Source organism: Haliaeetus albicilla, chromosome 3 (assembly GCF_947461875.1).
Source record: "Haliaeetus albicilla chromosome 3, bHalAlb1.1, whole genome shotgun sequence".
Lineage (NCBI taxonomy): Eukaryota > Metazoa > Chordata > Aves > Accipitriformes > Accipitridae > Haliaeetus > Haliaeetus albicilla.
The window spans coordinates 40,227,706-40,250,798 of NC_091485.1; the positions used below are offsets into that span (position 1 = coordinate 40,227,706).

The window sequence follows — 23,093 nt, forward strand, 5'->3', positions numbered from 1 at the left end:
AACAAACTGTGCCTTGGCATTATTTTTTCAAGGCACTTATAACCAGACATGTAATCTTGTACTTCTTTACTTCTTCTTCTTTATTCCTTGGATGTGTATACATACATATGTACATATATACACACATACATATACACATACGTATGTGTATGTACATATACATGTGTGTGTATGTACGTATGCACATATTTAAATATGTTCTGTTCTTTTGCATTTGTCCTGGCTTTTTTTCTTTTCCATTCATCCTGTCCTCTGTGGACTGGTCTCATGTTTACCGAGACGCAGACCACTCAGCTCCTGTTGACTCTGTGCTCATGAAGCTATTAAGATCTGTAAAGTTAAGCATATGTATAAATGCTTTCAGAAACAAAGTCTCAGTTGCCTCTAGATGCCTAAATTTAAACATCTGGATATTGCTTCTATTTGATCTTATAGTTTCTATGACTTCTGTTACAATGAGGCTAACCTAATTGCCTATGTACTCCTACTGGCCCTGGCTCCCTTATTAGGTATTAGGAATACTTACACAGTACATTTTCCAGTCTTTGTGGATTTTCACTGAACTGTGGTAAGCAATTTCTATCTGTGGACATGACTGGTTTTGCCCCTCTTTGTCTAGGAGTTTCTAACCGTGCTAAATTCTGCAGTGAATCTTTTTCTAACTAAGAAAATTTGTTCCATTAGTCATCACAAGTTTTAATTACTGAGTTTTCTCTCTCATTTGCATATATGTTTAGGATTTTACTATGTTCTATGATGTGGGTTTTTTCCTAAGTATTACTTGCTCTCCAGATGCAGCATTTGTTTGGCTTTGCTATATACAAAACTTACCAACCCAAAAATCTAATTGCCACTAAAAGCATTAATTCTGTTGACATGTCATATAGGTATATTTCTTTTAGTAATATAATCCTTTCCTTGCATAGACAGAACTTATCTCAAAAGATTGTAAAGGTTTTTAAATTAACCTATATACACATTTAAAGAAGTGCATAAATGTGCAATGAAGTTAAAGAATAGAAGTAGATAAAATTTTTGTCCATATTACCTGTTGAAACAATTTCACAAATGAGACACTGAAACTAGTAGCTACTGTGCTAGTAGTTTCAATCCCACTTGACTGAAAAATCTTTTTTTAATTTATGATTCACCCTCCCAGTTCTGATAATTTATGACTAATCTTCCACCAAATTTCATGCTAGTCCTTGTTTTGCTGATAAGTTTATGCTGTATTCTCTGCCATAGTCCTCAAATTCCTACCGTAATAGCAATTACATTTTTTTTAACCATTCCTCAACAATGTTTACCCAATCTGTAGAGCTGCATGTCTTATAGATGGACTGCAATTCCATTATAAATGAACTGGTTCCTTGCTGTTATATTATGTTCATTCAATATATTAATTACAATTTTGCAGTACTCCTGCAGTCGGGTAGCAGATTTTACATTTATGGACCTGCTTCCTAAAGAAATGATAATCTTTTCTTTAGAAAACAAACAAAACCTCAACTCTCACCCACAACCCACCCCCCCTGCTTTTTAAGACCAGTTTTGAACAGTTGGTAAAAAAATTGTAAGGTGACACAAAGGCAGGAAAACAGCAAATGTAAAAGGTCCAGAAATTAATTTAGAAAACTTTCTGAAATGGACTGGAGAATTTGGGTCATTATAGGAATAGATAGGGGAACTGAGGATTTGGGGAAAAGGTAGGTCTCCTACTTCTTATTCCTCCCTTGGTTTTTAATTTCTGGAATTGATTTTCACATGCAGAGAGCAGATGTGAGGGATTCTTGTTCAGTACTTGAGTCTGCAACAGAGGGTGAGTTGAAGCCCTTTGGAGAGTTTTGTGTACCCAATAGGCACTATTAATTTGTGATTAAAAGGGAGATCCCTATAAAACTTTGGAACAAATTCTGCTACCCTTATTCATCTCAGATAGCATCTTTGTCCACAAGTATTCTTGATATATGGGTAAGTGGAAAGTTTTATTATATACATTAATGGTAGTGATATTACTTGGATGAAACTCTTCTGAAGAAGGAAGTTGATTGGGTCAGGAATCCACTCTTCACCTCACATATAATTTCTGCAGTAATCCAGTGTCTTCTAGCTCATTTGGCATTAAATCACACCAGATTAACTGTCAAGTTGCAAATCACTAATTCAATCTACTGAAGTCCCTTTATGTATTTTGGAAGAGCATCCAAACCTGGTGCAGCCTGACCTAAATTTGTGTGAACTGATGAGATCGCAGAACAATGAGAACTACTGTTCATTTCTGCCATCACTTAAAAAAAAAAAAAGAGTGAATACAATGACCATATTATACAAAGGAGAGCCATAAGGACTTGCTAATTACATAAAATAATTAAATATTAATGTATGCATAATAGCATCTAAATAGTTAAACATTGCAAAATAAAGTACTCATTCAGAGCAGAAAACTATGACAAATTGTTGGTATAGCTGTTTACTGTGATGCTGAAAGTTCATGCTGATTGCCAGCTGGAAGAGAGAGAAGAGGGAGATATAGGGCACAGGGTATTTTTTATGCAGTGATAATTATGCCTGTGAAAGCCAAACACTTTCCTACCTACTGGCTAGTTTCTGCCACACTGTGGAATGAGCATATAAATGTCCTCATGCATAGACAAAAAGGGTTATCGTTAAAGGTATTACTTGCAAACTCTTGGGTTTTTAGGCTTTCTCTAATTGAAACTCTAAGGTTTTTTTGCATATTTCTATTGCAAGTAATAATGTATGTCTCTGTTTTGGGTTTGTGTGGTGGGGTTGACAGCCTCCATTGCAGAATTGGGTAAGACAAGGCTAATCCAAGCAAACTGGCCATCTGTATCTTTGCCAAGCCTACATAGTTGTATCCATGTTCATTCTATATTAACTTATAAGAAGAGCTAAAACTTTGGGGGTGTATGGAGGGATCACAAACCTCTTTGTAATATATTAAGCTGTACCATTCTGCATTTTTTGTATAAGGAGAAATGTGTATACCAGAGATCTCTACTACTCCCTCCCTCCCCCAGCACATTATAGCTTATTGGAAGATTTGTAGTAAGCCCACTTGGTAGAAATTCTGAACTGGAAAAGGGAATGCCTTTTTCAACTGCTGGTAGAATGTAACACATTTCTATGGAAAAGCTCTTCTTTCACCTGATAAAGACTTGATGCCTGGCAGTCTTGTGGCCTAGTCTAACACAGAACAGGAAAATTGTTCTTTCTAGAATTCCAGCCTAAGAAATTTTAGATTTCTTACAACTGAAAAACTCCCCTACATTATCCAGGAGCAGAATAAAGTTGAGGTAAATGTAAGAAAAGTGCTGATAGAAAACATAGCATCACAGAAATGTCTCTGTAACAAGTAACAATTGTTTTTTTCACCTGGATTGCACTTTTGAAAGGTTTTGCAAATGTTTTAAATGTGATTCTGCTGTGGCTGTCACCTTGCCAAAGTGTTGGGTAGCATTTTAAGAATCTTTTGGGTGGTATATTAATATCAGACTGCAAATTTTAATCACAGTCCAGTTGCTTTACGAAAACTCAATTGAAGAGAATGTATATGAAACCTATTTGATTCCTTGTCTGCCATTAGAGTATTTTGTATCTATATGGCCCAATTTCTCATTCTTATTTTATCCAAAGTGACATTACTTTTGTCATTAAGATAGATGAACCACTGCAATTTACATCTTCCCAAACCCCAGTTCCAGTCCATGTCTTAAAAGCACACTACCTCTTCTTGCAGTATGCATTTTGCATACATCTTATATCTGATTTTATTGTAATCACTCATTTCCTAATGTTCCTTCAGCTCATATCTTTTTTGCTCTGCTTGGCATGCTCCTTGGACTATATCCAAAACAGTCTCTGATCTTATTGTTCAGTAAGCCATATGAGAAAACACATCTGATCTTATCCCACAGCTCATCACCACCATGTTATTCCACATAAATTTTCTTAGTCATGCTAGAATTTTTATTTCACTTACTCTATAAATCTAATGGAAACTCTGTAGGACTTATGAACTAATCCTTTTACAAGTCACTTTAATGTCCAAGCAAATCTACAATCATCACTTTTCTTGCTCTCAGGGATCAGTATTACGTTCTCTGTTAATACATGGTAGCAAACCTTATTCTAGTTGAGCACTAACAGCCGTACTTTTGCACCTCCAAGCAACAAATCAGTTGGGAGATCAGCACTTGCACATTGGTAACTTTATCCTCCAGTCCAGGCTGGACACCGAAGGCTATGTATGTCCCTATACTCTTCACTCGCGTTCTGTGTGGGCATAGGTGTGGGCTTATCTGAAGCCTGTAAAAAAAAAAAAAAAAAAAAAAGAGTGTGTTTTGGGGTCCGAGCACTTCCTTTATCCCATGTTCCTGTGTCGCTTCATTTTGCAATGATACTCTGATTTCTTCCTTGCACACCCTCTGAACTTTGGTGGCAGTATGCCTTTCTGTAGTGCTCTGTGGGGCTCTTAACTCCATTACCACAGTCTCTGCCACTTTATCCTTTGCCTCAGAGTCTGAGGGCAGAATTTCATATTAAGAACATAATGTCTTAATCCAGTAATTTTGATGTATATAAGCTTCTCTTTCAACATCCTTGTAATTATATTATATTCTTATAAAATAAACTATAATTACAGTCAATTTCCTGATTTAGCTACTACCCAGACCAATTGCATTATATTTGTCTATTAAACATATTGTATACATTTGCATTTCTGATACGTTGTTTTTCAAGCTTCTTGAATGTGAACTGAAACTGAATTACACTCTGTTCTGTACTTGTAAGGAAAATATCTTCTTGTAGTATTTCCATTTCCTTTGTCTATGCAATGCTTTCTGTGAACATTTAAAACTACTTTTAAAACACTTTTAAGATACATTTACAATGTTTTAAAAATAATTCTCAGGTGGCAGTTTCTCTCCAGCTCTCCTTAGATAACATCCTCATGGGAGGCAGGAGTGATTTTAACCTCTTTCAGAAACCAGAACCAGATAATTCTGTAATATTATGTATTTTTTTAATTTACTGAATGAAAATTTGAAGAGGATGCCCATACGCTAGCCAGCTTTTGACTGGAATGTACTGGTTTAATGTGCTGGGAATTCACATTTGAAACATCAGTTTATTCAGAGTACAAGAAACAGTAACAAACTAAAAGGTTAATATTTCTTATTGCTAACCTACTTTTAAACTAAGAAGAAAATTTTGTTTCTGTGAGAGTTAAGTTTGTAATGAAAAGAATTATAACTTGTTAACTAGTACCAGCGTATATCCTACTTGAATTTCTGTTTAAAATGCAATGCAGGAGAAAACAGCTCATCAATTTGGACCAGCCAGTCATAACTCTATAAAGGAAATATATTTGTACCTAGCTGCATTGCTGTCATGCATAATGACTCAAATGGGTGTGCATTTTTAAATTAAAAAGAAGTAATAATTTTGTTGTGATGCTAACAAATAAATGATTTGGAGAAATATTTCAAATATTAATACTCCAACAAATGACACAGAATATAAACTTTTCATCATTGCAGACTACGGATCAGGTAAGAGGACAACAAAAATGCATAAGGGCAGTGACTGAGATATTGAAAAATTCTTTTCAAGAATGGTGGGTGGAAGGGGGATTGAAAAATGTTGAAAATCAGTGCAACTTCAATCTCAGTGCAGAGGTGAATGCAACCTGATGATGGATAACATCTGCAATGAAATAATTATTTCTACAGAGCTGGTGCTAGAGAACTACAATTATTTTTCTGTCCTAAGGAGCTTGAGTAGAAGACTAAAATGGTGATTTCTTGAAGCAAGACTTTACCATTGGTGGGGACAGAAGACTAAATCCTGAGGTACAATTTCTTAATGTCATTGAAGCAAAGTTGTACTGATGCTGGTTACCTTCTTTATAATTGAACTGAAACATCAGATTTTCAACCTTAAACAGAAGTATCTTTACTACAAATGTTTCAGCATAGGCAGATGAGAAGGGCAAAACAAAGCCTAAAGTAACAAAACCTGAGATCCACATCCTTGGAACCCCTGTTAGCGTCTGAGATGAGAGCAGTGAGGGTAGATCCTGGGATGAAGAAATTTTTCAGTGGCAGGAATGCTTCATCTATGCCAAAGAAAAGGGTAGAAAGGAAAGTGGGGTGTGTAAGAGGCCTTTACAGACTAGACAGAGAACTCAGTGCAAAGTAGAAAAGAGAGAGATGCTGATTTTATGGTAGGAAAATGCATTGTCAGTGAACATCTGGATTGTTGTGTGTGATGTGCTTAAGTACTAGAGACCAAACCCCAGACATCTTTGGGGTTTTTTTTCCCCTGCACTCATACTGAATTTGGAGAGCATCCTTACTAATAAAAAATAAAGAAGTAGACAATGTGCTTATCTACTTTGATAGATAATATACTCATCTATTTTGGATACCTCTTCATAGCAATCATAAATGATAAATAGGAAGTGAATAGCAGGAAAAGAAATGGGAAAAACATTTGAGTAAGAGGGGTACTGCATTCCTGAATGGGCTTGTGGATTAACTGTTTAGGAGAATGTTCACTACCAAGTTAATCTCTGATAACTATCCAAACTGATTTTCCAAACCTTTTGAAATGTTCCAAATACCAGTGTACTTTATCTAAAGCTCAGTAATAGCAACCTGCGTACATTCTCACAATCTGTTAGCCATACCAACAATGCTGTTATCTTTCTTACATTTTCTCTGTTTTGAACAGACTGTTCATTCATGCATTTTTTTCTCAAGTGCAGCATGTTGCTACTTAAGAAAAAAGGCTGCACCAACAAATCTGGCAGATCAATGTATTTCTGTTTTCTGAAATATAACTTCTCAAAATTCCTTTCAAAGCTTCAGGCTTTCTGTTCTTTTTATCCTCTATCCTTACTGTGGACCTGATACTGATCCTACTAAGTTTAGAGGCATAGGCTCCATCTTGCAGGTGTGATTCCAAACCTCTTGCAACTTCTTCCTCTCTTTGTAGGTACAAGTAGACAAATGTGTTGTTTACATTGTCATTTTGACAAAACTGCCAGCATAGCATAGTACAGTGAGCTTGATAGATACCATTTTCTAATGAACCATCATACCTGTTTTACAATCCTTTCCACATTCTCCAGAAAATTAATGTTGTACACTGCATGATTCTAGTAGTTTGCTCACTCCCACTGCTTATGTTAGTTATGTAGATACTTGCAGTTTCCTCCCTTAATGGTTTTCCAATCACTTCGTCCTTGTGCTTCTCCCCATGCTTTTGCAGCTTCCATGCCATGATTTAGACATCATCAGAAAGTCTTTATGTAAATTCACAATTGTGAGCATCCCCATTTCTTTTTAAAAATCCCTCCCCTACTGCATTTGTCAAAAAGCCTTAAAAGCCAGACAAATGTAAAAAATTTCTTATGCTTATCTTTGATAATATACTGAAGTCCATAAATGACAGTCTTTTAAGTCATGTATTAATGCTTACCTAATAATTAGAAAATAGTTCTTGTTGTAAAGAAAGCCACTATGCTGAATTTCTATAGTGCATTATGAAAAATACACTATAATTCTAAATGGGTCAGTTGGCATGGATATTTCCCACAGTACAAAACGTTCAAGACTCAGTCCACAAATCCAACTGGAATAGAACTGTAGTCCAATTCATGTAAACACACTAGTAGGAAGATTTAAAGCAGGTCAGCCAATGATTACTAAAACATTAAAATCTTGACTCCTAGAACACTTAAAAATACAATTAATAGTTAATTGTAGTGTTGTTTATAAGCAGTGAACTAGTATCTCTATAATATATGTGGCTTATATTTGCATGCTTTATTCTTTTGAGGGGAAGTTGGTACCAACCCGCATATTATTTTTTATATGTAGAGTTTGGAATTTCAATTTCCTGATAAGAACATGACTGAACCTAAAATATTTCTGTAAAATAGACAATACATTCCTCTATTTGCATGAAAAAAGTTTCCAGCAAAATAACCGTCTACATCTTTTCTTAAAAAAAACTCAGGCACGTAGGTAACCTAGTCTCCAAATTAAGATTTCAATTTTGCTACAGAAGATAATCCTTTATTTCAAAATTGTTTAGGACAATGAAGCTTATGAAATGTAAATTGCTTTATCAAGTGCTCGAAAATTAATCCTAGATTAAAAATACATTTTAAAATGTTATTAGGGATGTCATGTTACTATTAACAAGCCAAGCTTTTCCCTCTATTTTGGGACAGGAGACAAATTCAATTACCTTTTTGCTAATTGTCTGATGTATGTTCTTATTGTAATGCATATTCTTTTAAATGCTTCAAGTTCATAATTGCTAGTGGGAGACAGCTGTATGGCTAAGATTTGGTGTATCAGGTGGAAAATGCAACTCATTAGCAAGGCAGCAGCCTATGAAGACCTATGTGCATGCTGCTTTAGGAAAACCAGTTGCAACTTTATAAAAGCAGATAGATGCAGAAATGTTAAACACTAGTTACTTTCATAACAGAAATATCAATCCCTCTTTCCAGTTAAGCAAATCAGCCATGATGAAGTAACCTTGTGTCCAGCATTTTCCATGAGAAACAAACGCAGGGGGATAGATCCCAAGCCAAGAATTTTTCCCCTTTAGAAAGAATCAGATGTGTGTGTGATGGCTGCAATGCTACCAAGGGCAAGCATTCAATGGCACATTGAGTCCAAGGTCCTTGTCCTCGTCTTCAAGGTTTGTAATGGGCATTGGCATTAATATTTCAAGAACTTCCTCTAATTTCACATCCCTCCAAGTATAAGCAGTAATCACCGAAGGAGATACTATTACCTAATAGTTGCTAAGCTTCCTACTGCAGGAAATTAAATGGGATCATTGCTAGCCTTCCTCTCGCTAAAAAGCAACATATACCTCCTTGCCGGGATTTTTGTGTGAAGATAGCAATCTTTAGGTTAGTAAATTTTCAATTTTTAAGCTCTTATCCCTGGGTATTGTCTTCAAATCCAGCTCTGTTATGTCTGGAAAAGAAGATACAGCAGCAATGCCAACTCATGTATTTTTTACCATTACTCCTTTTATGTTTAGTGTTGGGTTTTTTCTGCCCCTAGTTCCTGCAATCAAATGGCTACAACAGAGTCTTTGCTTTCACTATAAAAAAAAGAGTTACTAGAGATCACAGCTTTGTGTCAGGGGAGGGGAGGAGGGAGGCCCAGAGGCCTTGAAACTGTGAAATTTAAAGGTTTAAAATCTATTTTAAGGTGTCTCTTGATGATTTTAGCTTAGACTCCCCTTTTTTTTTTCTTTTTTAAATGTTGGAATTTGGCATTACTGGTATGCTCATTGAGCATAATCCTGTTCATTCTTAGGTATGTTCTGGTAATAAAAAACAACATGGAAAACAGTATCCTGTGCATTCTGGGGATTCCTGATAAGTAAGGAGAATCCTTGACTAGTGTTAACTTGTGTTGCTAAGAGCAGAGGAGTCCAAGTTGTATACACAAAAGCTAACTTGAGTGTCTGAAAACTAGTTGTCCTAAACCTCCTCTATCTAGATTGACTTCTACACAGGTTTGGTCCTTTAGCAGCTTTAGTAACAACGTTACCTGTTTTCAGTAGCTTCCTGGAGAGTATCTTATAGGCAGCTAAGGCTTAACAGCCCTCCTAGGCTAGAGGTAGCTGTGACTGAGCTCCTCTGCTGGCCACCCCCTCACGCCCCCCTGGAAAACATCATCATAATCTAGCAATACACTTTAAGTGTATTTAACTAAAAAACAGGCTGAAATGCTTGGTAGTTCAGAGCTTATGTGACTTTACCCCTGCAAGTAGTTAGGATACAGTTAGGAGTACAAACATTTATAATAATCATGCAGTGAGTATACAAACATATTCCAGGTTTAGAGACCCTTAAGTAAACCTTGCTGTCCGAATGCAATACACACGCACAAAAGTAATCGGACTACAGCATGAACCAGCGTTGCCAGCTGAGTCAGGTACAGCACTTGTTCACGTCCGTGTCCGAGATCTCCCTGCAAAGCAGTTTACAATGCGGTAACCCATGTTAGTAGAGTGTGACTCTTTATTCCCCTCTAGTGGCTGGTCTGCATAGCATTAGAGTTACTAGTCACGGGCTAGAAGAACTAGACCAAACTGTTGGGACAGCAGTACAGGCCAAACGTGGGTCAGCCCCTGCTGCCATCCACACTACCAGAATGCCAACAGTGTGCAGACAAATGCTCTGTGGTCTGGCAGCACTAGAGAGGGAGGGGAAAGGAACAGTTTTTGAAGGCTTGTGTTTTTATGCTCTTAGTCACTACCAAATAATTACATTAATATTTGTATCGTCCAGAAAGGAAGAAGAATGTAACTGTCAGTTGGTGTGCTAAGTCTTTTATTTAACTATTTTAGTCCCTGGGTGTCAGTGTAGCTAAATATGAATCTGGCCTGTCTATCTTTAGGAGGGTACCAAGAGCTCTGCTTAGCAGGCTGCATTGTAGTCTTAGCTGGCTTCCTAATAATGCCAGTCTGTAGTCTTCTGTACTTCACTTAAACTGTGAAATCTCAGAGCAGATTTGTCCTTGAAATGTATTTAATATACACAATCAGGTCCTGCTCTATTATCAGTGTGCTCATAAGTACAGCTACTTTTCCTTTTACTTATGTATTATGTGTAGCCAAACAGAAAACAACTATAAAAGCACTAAAAATGGATATAAGCTGCAATAAGTCTTGAAAGAGTAGTGATTTCTATTAATAGTTGGATTGGTAATATGATATTAACTAAATTTTTCAAGTTTAGATGGCTTTTTCTCTGAATAGGATGAGAGAAGAGCATTCCTGAACAAACTATTGGAAGCAGGAAAGTGAACACGATGAATGAAAACAAATTACACAATACATCTGAGAATAAGAGGAGTCAAAGAGGTAGTCACTCATCATCCTTAAGCACAGTGTGGGTTTATGAATCTTGGATTTTCTAGTGACTTGTTCTTGTCCTTACTAAGAACCTGAGGATAACATAAGCTTTTAAGTTCCGAAGGGCTCCTGCCCTACAGGGAATAGGAAATGTTTTACCACAGAGGCTGAGTGCCTGTGGCCAAGATCACAGTGTATAAAGGACAAAATATCCAAAACTTAGGCTGAATTCTCTAGAATGATGATGCAAAGGAATCCTTGCTCTTTACAACAAGCCTGAGTCCAGCCCAGATTTTGAAGTTGCATGGCTCTTATCTTGGTGTGAATAGAAAACTATAGAAAGGATATTCAAGGCTGTCTAAACTCAAGCTGATGCTTGTGGGGATATTATCCTTTACTGAGTAGGTTTAAAAAATCCCACCAAACAAAATTAAGTATACCAAATCATTAACATGAGCCCTCCGGTGGTGTTATTCACAGTTCTGTCTGCTAACTTGATATGGGATAAAAGGTAAATTGGGTATTTCAGTACAACGTAGTAAGATGCTTCAATTTCTTTTGACAACATGCTATCTGAGCAGATCTGTTTTTAGGGGAATACTAAATAAAAAGCTAGATGGCATCTTTCTAGGTCAGGAACTGCTAGACCTCCATTATTTTAAACAGCTTGAAGCACTGCAATATTCAGCCACTGTGTGTGCGTGTGTGCGTGCTGTTTTAGAAAATTTTACAACAGGGGTTTGTGAAGTTCCAAGGCTATGCTTTAGCAATAAAAAAATAATGCCTCAGGTACAAAGTGCAGGAACTCAGGGATTTTATTTTCCTGACGATAACTTTAGCTGCATTTTTTTTTAAAGTACAAGCATACTTTAAGAACTACATTTAGTCAGCTGTTGACTAATGGCTCTCTTACCTCTTCATGAAGTAGATAACGACTTTGCATAGCATATCAAACTCAACAGAAACAGACCACAGTAATGGAAGAATTCTTTGTTACAAACTTATTACATTAAAGGAAACATTGACAAAATTGAAAGATTTATAAAGAAAATATCACCAGGTCTTGATGAATACTACCTCTTTTAATGTGCCTGCTAGCTGTTCTTTTTTTTTCCCTAATTATTTTTGAAAGGTTCATCAAGGAATTTCTGATGATTTTTGATAGCTGATACATAAGATATCAAAAGCTATATAACATAAAGCACTTTATGCATGGGAGCTAAAAAGCCATGTAAAGGTTAATAAATTAATATATCGCCACTATAGATTTCTCTTAGATCTTAATGTCTCTTTTGCAGTCCAGATGCCATCTCAAAAAATGAACTTCCTACAGAGTATATGGATCAAATTTTAGCCAGCAGGGAGAAAACTGTTGACTTGGTGCCAGGTATTTGTAACCCACAGAGTACCTTTACAGACAACCAAGTCATCAGTTTCCTTTTCTGCTAGGCAGTGGCAGGTCTGTCTCCTGAAGAACACCTTCTTTGCATGTAAAGCCTGGGTATTTTAACTCCAACAATGATGAATGGGTACTGCAAGTACCTGTAACTTTGAAAATTCAGTGCTCAATGTTGGAACTGCAGGAATCTTATTCCTGAAAAATGGATGACAGGACTGAAATTACGTAGAGTACTATGGAATTACTTAATGGGTCCCTACTCTAGTGAAGTCCTTGAACTAAGTAAGTCAAACCTTACTACCTACCAAAACATGCACGCTCTTCTCTTGGTGAGAAGAGCGAAGGATGAGAAAACCAAGAACATAAGAAGCATGGAGCTCAGACATCACAGGTGTGGACACAGGATAAAAACTGAATAGAGTGTGTTCCCAAGCATCTTAAAATTAGCTCTGTTCTTTTGTCTCCCTGTTTTTTTTTTAATCTTACAGTTTTTACTTTGTGTGGTACATATAATTTGAAATTGGGACATCTTTCATTTTTTGATGTCTGTGTGCAAATTCTTGCAGTCATTTCTGTTATTGCAGTTCAGTCCTGAGTGTTAGGTAGATGTACATGCTGTATACTGTTCTTTAAAGAAAAGTATCTAGAAAATGAAGCAAGGATCATAGCAAAGCACAATAAAGAGACTCTATTTTATTACTTGGGTTGTAAAGTAACTTAGTTTCAGTTGCTTATACAAAAAGATTGCTGAGAGTAATATAAGCTTATGCATGTCCCAATCAGTAATTTTAATCCAAGAGATTTTTTTTAAAATCTGTGATGCTTTGGTATTAAAATGAAAGTTCATTTTAAAAGACCTGTATTAATACCAATTTTAAAAACTAACTTAAAATATCTTAATTAAATAAAAAAAAATGTTTTTCTTCTAACAACTGAGACATACCCAGCTCTGTGCTTTTTTGCAAATTACAGGTATTTATTGATAGCTATCTTAGTGTGGCTTTTCTTAAATCTAGCAACAGTTTTTGTGCTTTCTTGGAAAAAAGAGGAAAAAACGCTAACAGTGAAGTTCCTTTTCCTACTCTATCATGTCACTGAGCCTATGCTCTCTGCAGGAGACACCTGCACTCCCATACTTCAGCACTCGGAGAGCTTTCTGTCAGGGAGCTGCTGGAGACCTTCAACTAGGAAACAGTAGCACGAAGCTCTTGGTAAGGAACTGTCTGTGTTCGTATCTCCCCTACAGTGCCTTATCCATATCAAAGGATAACCTGTCAGTTAAGTGTTATAGGAGCTGTGGGATTACGAGATGTGTCTGTTTAGAAAGCTAATTCTGCATTTGGCCTTGGAAGCCTTCCCAGCCACAGTGGGATTGCTAGTGTGTCTCTCAAGCCAACTGGAAAGTCTAGATTATAAGTCTGGGTGAGGATTAAGAGAGGGAAAAGAAGGTCTAGGCACGTAGGAAGCAAAAATGAGAACAGATACTAGAAAGATCCATCATCCTTGGAGATACTCAAAAGCCATCTGGAAATAGTGCTGGGCAACCAGCTCTAGGTGACCCTGCTGTAGCACGTGGGCTGGACCGGTCCCTTCCAACCTCAACCATTCTGTGATTCTGTGGGAGAAAAATAAAAACTACAACCAAAACCCTGAGGTTTTAACACTGAGAACTTAGGATCTAGCTAATTGCACAATATGCAACCACAGACAGTTACGCTATCTTTAAAACCTCATTTAATAAGTTCTCTTTTCCATTTGTATTGCCGATAGTCTTGTTTCTCTTCTTCAGTCCTCATATTGGTTTACATAGAGCAGTGACAGTTTGCAGGTCCTGGTGCGGTCAGGTCCCAGCAGGTCTGGAAGTACCACTGCTTTGAAAAGTCAGGTTGTATAGGGCCATAGAAACATATATTCTCATTTTTGGATCATGGGAGGGAAGCATCATTTTGCAAAGTGGGAGACTTTTATCTATTGGAGCAGTCTGGGTTCTGGTGAGATCTGTGAAATTTTACAAACATCCTCATCTGATGGGAATCATTAGAGCTGCTATAGAGGACCTGCATCACTGGCAATTACTGTTATGATTGTATGATCCTCATTAGGCTGATTAAACTAGGTTAGCACCATATTCTTTAAGTGGCACCAGGCAAAGCAGCTGTACTTTGCTGGAGTTGATATGCTAAAACTCTAAGCTGGTATGAATCTTAGAAGACTACCAACACACTAAAAATCCAAATTAAAAAAGGCCATTTTTTAGTGGCTACTATGGAAAATAAACACTCTGCCTCACTAAGACTGTGATGAGCAGTGAAACTGAGTATGATCCAGCAAAACCATTAAAGAATTCTACAAGCTATTGCTTATGTTACACGGTGCACTGCAAACTCTTTATCATACACTTACACCTGACCTCCTTCTAGGTAGAGGCATGAGTTTTAGGTCAGTAAGGAGGACTTTGAAGTCAAACAACAATCAATGGCTGTGAGAGCAGAACTCCCAATCTTTTGACTCCTGACAAAATTCATCCTTTAACAGTTTCTGAATCAGGAGAGGCTTGTACTCTCGCATTTGCAGAACACTACTTGATTGGGAGCAGGCAGCCTGATTCAGCAGATGTGCTGAATGTTCCCAATATTCTTCAAAGCTGTTTTGTGCTCTAAAAAAAAATCTTATAAAAAAATAAGATATGTGTTCTTTACTGTGTGGTGGTTTTTTGTTTTTTTTAAACAGGTGAATGCTGGTACAGCAGAATCAGTTATTGCAGAAGAACATAAGTGTCAAATCCTGAGAAGCTTGTTTTTGTTTGTTCTTCTCTGAGGGAGGAAAAAAAAAGCTGGTTATGACCCTGCTTCCAGAAAAGGTGGGGAACTAATTACTCGAAGTGGAGAAAGAATAAGTACTGCTTCTTTGATGTAGCCATTAACTCACTACTCCCTGAAGCCAGCTGGAAATTCCTCATTTCCTCCACCAGGTTTTGGACTAGAGCCCTTGGCTGTTGGAGGGAACTCGACACAACCTGCGACCAGGGTGCACCTACATAGCTGCTTGCATTATTGTATTGAGATGCTCGGTGTCGCTAACTGGGAATTTCATCGGTATCGTAAGAAAGGTAACGTTTTAAGACTTAAAAGTAATTTAAACAAAATTTAAGGAAAAGCGCTGGCTGTAGTCCCTGCACCCCCATTCCCCTCTCTCCCAGAGACTCGTTTCACTCACTCCCCGCGACCCTCCACCAGGTGAAGTTTGCGAGTGCCGGTCAGGCCCCTCACACCGGGCGGCCCGCGGAGCTCACCCCCCGCCCGAGCGGCTCCCAGCCTGGGGGTGCAGAGCAGGGCGGGGACCCTGGTAAAACGCCGGCGCGCAGACCAGCGTCCCCGGAGGCGGGGGTGGAGAAGCCCGTCCCCGGGAGGGCAGGGGAGCGGCGGCGGGAAGGAGGCAGAGCAGCCCCCACCTCCCTCCCTTCCGCCCGCCCGCTCGCTCGCTCGCTCTCCTCCCCCTTCGCTCGCTCCCGCCTTTTGTGCGCCGGAGCCCGGGCGTCAACGGGCGCCAACGGCCGCGGCGCTGACAGGAGCCCCCGGCCATCGGCTTCGGGAGCGGCGCTGTCGCGAGGGCGGCAGCTCGAGCCGCAGCTCGAGCCGCGGCTGTTCCCGTAACCAAGGCGCTGCCAGGCACCGGCGCGCGCGCACACACACACCACACACACCACACACACACAGAGCGCGGAGCGGCGCGGGCTCGGGGGCCGCCTTTGCAGCTCTTCCCTGCCCTGCACCATGCTCCGCTCCAGGCAGCGCCCGCCCGCTGCTCCCTGAGGGGAGACAGCCCGCCGCCGCCCCGCGCCCCGTTACAGCGGGCGACTGGCACCGGCTAACCGCCCCCCCCCACACCCCTCCCGCGGTTACCTGAGTTAGCTGCGTCCCGGGGACTTCGGGCTGCCGCCCCTTCGCAGCGCCTCACCCCGCTCCCGCTGTGGTAGCCCTTGGGCGGCGGGGGAGCGAGCCGCGAGCAGCCGGAGGGACTGCAGCCGCCGCCGGGGAAGAGGAGCTCCAGCCCCCGCCTCCGGAGCTCTTCATGGCGTCTCACCAGCAGACCAGGATCCAAGCCTACCTGGAGAAGAACAAGATCGGTCCCCTCTTCGAGGTAAGGTGCGCTCTTGCCGGCCGGCCCCCCCGATGGCCGCGGCTCCCCGCGCAGCACAGGTGAGCGCAGGGGCGAGGACGAGTTTGAGGCGCCGCTTCGGCGTCTGCCCGGCCGGGGAGGGGGAGGGCAGCGCCGGCACCCCCTGCCCTGCCGCTCCGCACCACCCGTGTGCCCTCGTGTCCCTCCTCCGCGCCCCTCCGACTGTCTGTCGGAGCTCCGCGCAGCCCTCCCTGCCCCGCTATCCCGCCGATGTGCCCCGCTGCTTCGCCCCGCCGCGGGCGCGCCGCCCTCTGCTTCACACGCGCCCGGGCGGGTCGTGAAAGAGGTGCCCCTTCGCCCTCCCACCCGCGGCCCCAGTCCCTGCAGGCGCCCACGCGGCGCTGCCCGCCTCGCCTCGCCGGCCGCGGAGCCCCGCCGTGGTGGGACGACGGCCCGGCGCCGGCCGTCCGGCCGCGGGGAGCGGCGTACCGGCTCACCTCCCGTCCGCCGTGACGGGGAGGGGGCGCTCCCAAGCCCCCCTCCTCGTCTCTAGGGCGGCAGCGCTGAGCAGCGAGTCTCGGGGGGCGTGGGTGGGCGCCGCACGGCCCGTGGGCGAGACCCGAGACGCTGTCCTTCTGCAACCGGCTAGCGAGGAGGGAGAGGGTGGATGCCTGCCCGCCGGGGAACCCGCCCTCTGGACCGGACACTCGGGAGGAAATCTGTCCTACGAAAAGTCCGTGTCGATAGTGTTTTCAGAAATTTTTATCTGCAGTCATACACTTGGGAACCGTATGTTTGTTACAGATTTTCCTTGGTCTTACAAAGATGCACTTGCTTGGATTTGTAGATGCACAGATGTGAATATTTTACTATTTTGGTGCATAAGCTATGAATACTTAGAATTTGAAAGGGTACTGGAGCAATCGTGATTATTACCATTTTATCATCCTGTTTCTCATACAGTTTTCACATCTAAATGCACATATATTATACTCTGGCAGTATTATCCCAAGACACAAGTCTTCCTTTTTCAGTATTTAACTTGTTCTCAATCAAGCTTGCTATGTATGAAATCTTTTTTATTCTGGTGCGGTGGATGCCTTGTCTTCAGTGTATGTTTTGGGTAGCATTTGCCAACCCTCATAAGAAAGGTTCAAATTTTGTAGAAAACTGTTTGCTAAGGGTCAGTTTTTGTATTTTGCATGGGCTGAGGCTGTTGTGAAGGATTATATTGGCTCGGTGTCAGAGGTGTTAGATATTTTGCAATAAATAAACCCCCGTTTGATGGAATGGTAACTGGGTACTAGGGAACAGCAGGTGATTTTTCTAGTTCTAGAATTCTTATAAACTGAAACATTTGTGTGGTCCAATTTCCAAATAAAAGACTGTTCAATCGACACAGTTGCTGGGGCTATATACGTACCTGACTCCTGTATATTTCAATGGGAATTAAGTGCCTTGGGGTTGTTGAGGAGTTAGGCCCCTGACAGCTGTCATTTTCTTCTAAAATTTCTTAACCCATTGTCTTACACATTAAAATTCAAAGAAACTACTTGACATCACTGTTCTGAGTCACTGTGTTTTAACCTAGTTTTTCTGTACTGTAACATGCTCATCTCTATTGTTTAAATAGGAGCATGCTTTAGTTATCAATAGTGGAGAAAAAAATGAAGAAGTTGTATTTGTTATAGCATTTCATATATCACTAAATATTTCACTAATCACCATAATGTAGGAATTTCATTGTAGTAGAAAGACTCTGTGGAAGGCTCTTTGCATAACCTTGCAGGCTGTCTACAGGTTGTTAGTGCACTCCTGTATACCGGGAAGAGATTTTTGTGTGAAACCCATTAGACCTGAATACTAGGGAGTGGATTTAAGATATAGGGCTGTAGCATTCGTGTAGCTGTTTAAAGTTATTTTAATCCATAACACTGGGAGGAAGGGGATCGTAATTCATATCTCCTTCACTTCCTGATTAGCCGTTTAAAATCTACTTACATATTTAATTTTGGTGATGTATTTTTTGTTCTCAACAGTCTTTTTTAAGATCTGTAACCTGTGCTTGATCTTGTAGTACTTAGTAAGGGGAAGACATGTATTTGAAGTTGACGGGAATTGATCGAAGACTATGCATAGGGTGAAGCTTACGCTCTATACTAATATTCCTATTATATATACATTGTGGTATATCAAGAATACCATGTGTTCACAGTCAGATATATTCATTAAAGCATCAGTTTTTCATGTCTCCAAAAGTTCTGACACATTGAGAAGAGAGACCTGTGCTTCCTCATTCATTCGGGAACAGCTCGCATTTTCTTACACCACTTCTGGTTTTGATGCTAATTAATCACCACTTGTCATGGATGACAGCCATCTTTTTTTTGCAGTGAGTACTAATTTTCTAATAGCAAGTCAGAACAGAGTGGACTTGGATTCAGTTTTCTGCAGTGTTATTTGCTGAGCAGGTTATGACTAAAATTGCTCAATATATGCTTCAAGCCAACATTTTAGGAAGTGCTTAAAGTAATACTGGTTAATTGAGGGCAGTCACAGGAAAGAAGAAAGTGGAGAGAGGACATGCATGCTTTCTGAGATGAAGGCAGGGATGGTGATGCATAAACAAGTCATATTGCATACTTGCATAGTGAATGATCGGTGATCAGGAGGACTTAACGCCATTGATCTTAGACACTTACGAAGGCACAGTTAGCTGATGACTGGAACAGCGGTTTCCTGATGATGAAGTACAATTCCCCTGCATTAAAGTTGATCAGTTGATGCTGTTAGTTGCTAGCTGGTCATTCTGTTCCAGTTGCTTGCAGTTATTCTGGTAGTGTCTCTTTTCTCCATTCTGTCCTGTATTTGTGGCCTTCTGTTACCATGGTTAGGGCTTTTGGTACTTCATTAACTAGCAGTATCTACTTAACAACCTCTGTCAGTTTTATTTCTTTGCTGAAGTTTTGTATGGTTTGGCATCTGAATTATCTTTCTAATTTGTGTAAAAGAGAAGTGTTCAAAAGAAGTGCTGACATGTGAGATGAAGGAAGACTGTAGGCCCTCCCTTGGTTAAAAAGTTGTTTCCATCTCTATAAAGAAAGGTAGGAGTAACCTTATGGTGAAAGAATTAATGAGCCTAGGCTGACTCAGCAGGCATCAGTCTTGTACTGACTACCAGTACCTGTTAACGGATAGTAGGAAGTCCTATCCACTCAGCTATGAATAGTAACACACAGATTTGCTTGATTCCAAACATTTTTACTAGTTAAATTCTTATTTATGGCTTAGAGGTGGGAAGGAAGGTGGGTGGGAATTAGTGTGTACATCTAAGACTGTGTCAATTTTGAGATTTAAAACAGATTGCAAAACAACTTCGATACTTCAGCCTCATTTCCCCCTGTTGAATGTAGGTCCTCAAATCATGGTTTTTCAAAACTGTTACTTCTCTGCCATTTCATTTTACAGGTGCCTAAGGTTTTTGCAGGTAAAATTCCTGTGAACCTATAGGTCAACATCTAAATGCCCCAGGCCATGCAGGTGTTGTTAGTGCTGACAGTAAGGTCTTAAGTTAACCGCTTAAATTCTGTCAGGTTTCATGAGTTGGCTTATCCTGTTCTGTGTAGGTTGTGTAGGTTTTGTGTGTTATGTTTTTACTACTTTTTTCTTTCGCTTTTGAAAGCTTAGACATCTTTCTGTAATAGATTATTGGCATCTGAGAATACTGTGGTTAGACACCTAGTTTAGGTTGAGGAATGCCCTTTAGAAACGCCTGTCTTCTGGGATTTTTGTGGTAATATGTAGCGTAGCACTACCTGATTTATATATATTTTTTTTTAGGTTTTTTTTTTTTTAGATTTAACTTGGAATGTAACAAGAATTCTAAATATGAATTATTTCTGTGATGAAGCTTCTCTGTTGTTTTTTTCCATCTTTCTAAAATGTGAACAGGAGGTGTGTGCCTAAAATTGGCTGGGACAGAGTATTCAGAATCAGCACCCACTCATTTCTGTCTGAGTGAAGTGTTGACCCACTTTGCATTTCAAGCATCCAATCCAACCAATTCTTTTCGTGTGCTAATAATCTCAATGAATAATCCTGCTGCCTGTGAGTATCCATACATCTAGACTTCTGTATGACTCTTCAGTTGTGTTCTCATTTGGGCAACCTGACAGTTAGTTTCTGTGAATTTGAAAGCTGCATCAGCACTCTTAAGAACAGATTGCAATAAATCTTCAAGAGCTCCAAGATAAATTTAGTGTTTTGGAGTTTTCTTATTTATAGAACTGTAGCTAAAAAGCATCCGGCAGGTACATTGTTGTTACACAAACCAGAAGACTGTAATTTCTTTGAGTTATAAAAAGCCGAAATAACTCTACTCAAAATAAACATACCAAACCCCTGGCTACCTAAGAATTTTTCTCAAAGTAATGTGGGTTTAGAACTATAATTTTCATTTTGAACCGCACAAAGGCTGCGTTCATTTTACCACACTTACCCTGGTTTTTTTTTTTAGCAGACAAAATTTCTGAAGCAAATATAATAGGAAACTAATTTTTTTTTTAATTTATGGTGGTTTTTTTTCCTAAATGAGACTGCATTATTGGTGTATATTATGCACTGGCTTCCATTATTTAATTTAAATAAAATAACTACGCTTCTGACTTAAACCTTAACACATCCTAATGCACCTGTTTGGTGACTAACAGTATTTGTAGTGCACCTTGTGACTGAGTTAGCCAAAGTTCGGGAATGAATTCTGGAGTTTGGACCATCTTTTGAAGCAACGTTTGCCCTCAATTCTTAAATACACAAATGTAGACACAGTCAACTTGAGCATCTCATTTACCAGTTTAAGATTCCTCACAGTATCAAATTATGTTTTAAGCTGCAATATCTGCAATGTGAGCGATAGGGATGCTATCAAAGAATTGTTTTCTTTTGAGCTTGCTCAAATCTTCTTTTATTTTGGTATTATGCTTAACTGGTTAGATTCTGTTGCTAGCATGAAGGGGTCTATTCTGGATGATGTGCATTTACTTTGAGAAGCATTTAATTTCAAGCAGCTAGATGGAGCCTTTGGAAGACCAAGTTTTTCAGTACTTAGACATCACAAGCATCATTTTAGGTACTAACTGATTACTCAGTGACATTGTTTCAGCCTGGCAGTCCCTCTTTCAGAGAAGCCAATATTAGCTGTTTTTCAACGGCTGTGTGGAAACCAGCAGTGATGTAGAAATGCCGCAGTGTTACACAGTGGGGGGTAGGGAATCATTTATAAGTTCTAATTTTTTTTGTTGCCTGCTACGTAGGACTTTGTGGTAGCCTTGATGTGCACTGAAGTAAAAAACCTACTTAAGGGGAATGAAAGTAAAATGGAAAAAAATGGTGCAGAGATGTCCTTTGCTTTTTGGAGAATTCACTGTGCATTCTAATAATTGCCTTGCTAAAGTTGTCTTTAAGGCAAAACAAGTGAAAAACCCTGATTAAAACTATAGATAGACCCTTTCCCAATAACAAACAGTTCCATGAGCAATGGCTTTATGCTTTTTGCTTGGATTTTGTGGTGACCAACAAGATGCAAAAGTTATCAGAAATTTCGCTATGGATGAGGCATTCATAATTCTTCTCTCCTATGGAATCTGGGTTTAAGAAAGGAGGTTGGTTCTGAATGAGGAGAATCACATGTTTTGGTCTTACTACCTGACTAGTTAATCTCTCAACATTTGAAAGAACTTGCATTTTTGTGGTGTCTACTCCTCTGGGAATTTGTCTGAAATTAGTCGAAGGTTTAAAAAAATACTAGAAAGAGACAGTGAAAGAGATCACTGATACAGGTATGCATTTATAGGGTCACAAACATAGATGATAATCACATAAACCTTGTTTCCACAGTGGCAAAAACATTACTTTCCTGAATGGGAAATGTGAGCTTTCTTAATTGCTTTTAAAAAAAAATTCCTTCTGGGCACAAGACAGAAAGAAGTAAAAATCAAAGCTATATTCTTTGTCTAATAGTAATAATTACATTTGAGGAATTGTATCTAAAATATGAAATGAGAAAATGAAAGAATCAGAATAACTTCTTTTTTTTACATTAACTTTTCATGTTTTTAAACTCTCAAAATAACAATTACTTTGTTTCTTGAGGGGGGGAGGATAAGGTATTACTGGCTTGCCATAAAAAATAGCTGGGAAGATGAGAGGTAGTTCTCAATTGAGTTGCTCTCACTATAATGTACCAGCAGAGCCTGGCTGCTCAATGTTAAGGTCTAGAGCTAGCAGATGTTCCTGTTTAAAATAAAATAGAATAAAATAAAATGAGTCTAACGTCTTTGCTCTAGGACATGCAGTGGGACAATGATGATTTTGAATTTTTGTCTGGCAACCCTTGTCGTAATGAATCAGCCTGGATCAAAATAAGCCCATTACTACTGCTTTTTTTTTCTTTGTGTTTTATCACATTATGAAGTCTCTTCCAAGTTTTGGATGATATTTAATGCATGGTGTTAATTAAGCCTGAAGTAAGCTCTTCAACTGTTTTGTTTCTTTTGATTAATCCAGTCTTTTGGTACAAAGGACAAATGTAAATGTCAAATATTAAAGAAAAAACTTTAATGGCTTTAACTCAGTCTTTAATTTTTTTCTAATG

The 23,093-nt window shown here is 39.5% G+C and overlaps 1 protein-coding gene across 2 annotated transcripts in view; it reads left to right on the top strand.

Moving 5' to 3' along the window:
- The first annotated feature begins 16,009 nt into the window (after window positions 1–16,009).
- The window catches only part of C3H8orf34 (chromosome 3 C8orf34 homolog), a 180,146-nt gene continuing 173,062 nt past the window's right edge, over window positions 16,010–23,093 (top strand). For both annotated transcript variants that reach the window (XM_069779489.1, XM_069779490.1), the window contains exon 1: window positions 16,010–16,462. In XM_069779489.1, coding sequence (XP_069635590.1) covers window positions 16,394–16,462 — 69 coding nt within the window. In that variant the 5' untranslated portion in view covers window positions 16,010–16,393. The remainder of the gene's footprint in view (window positions 16,463–23,093) is intronic.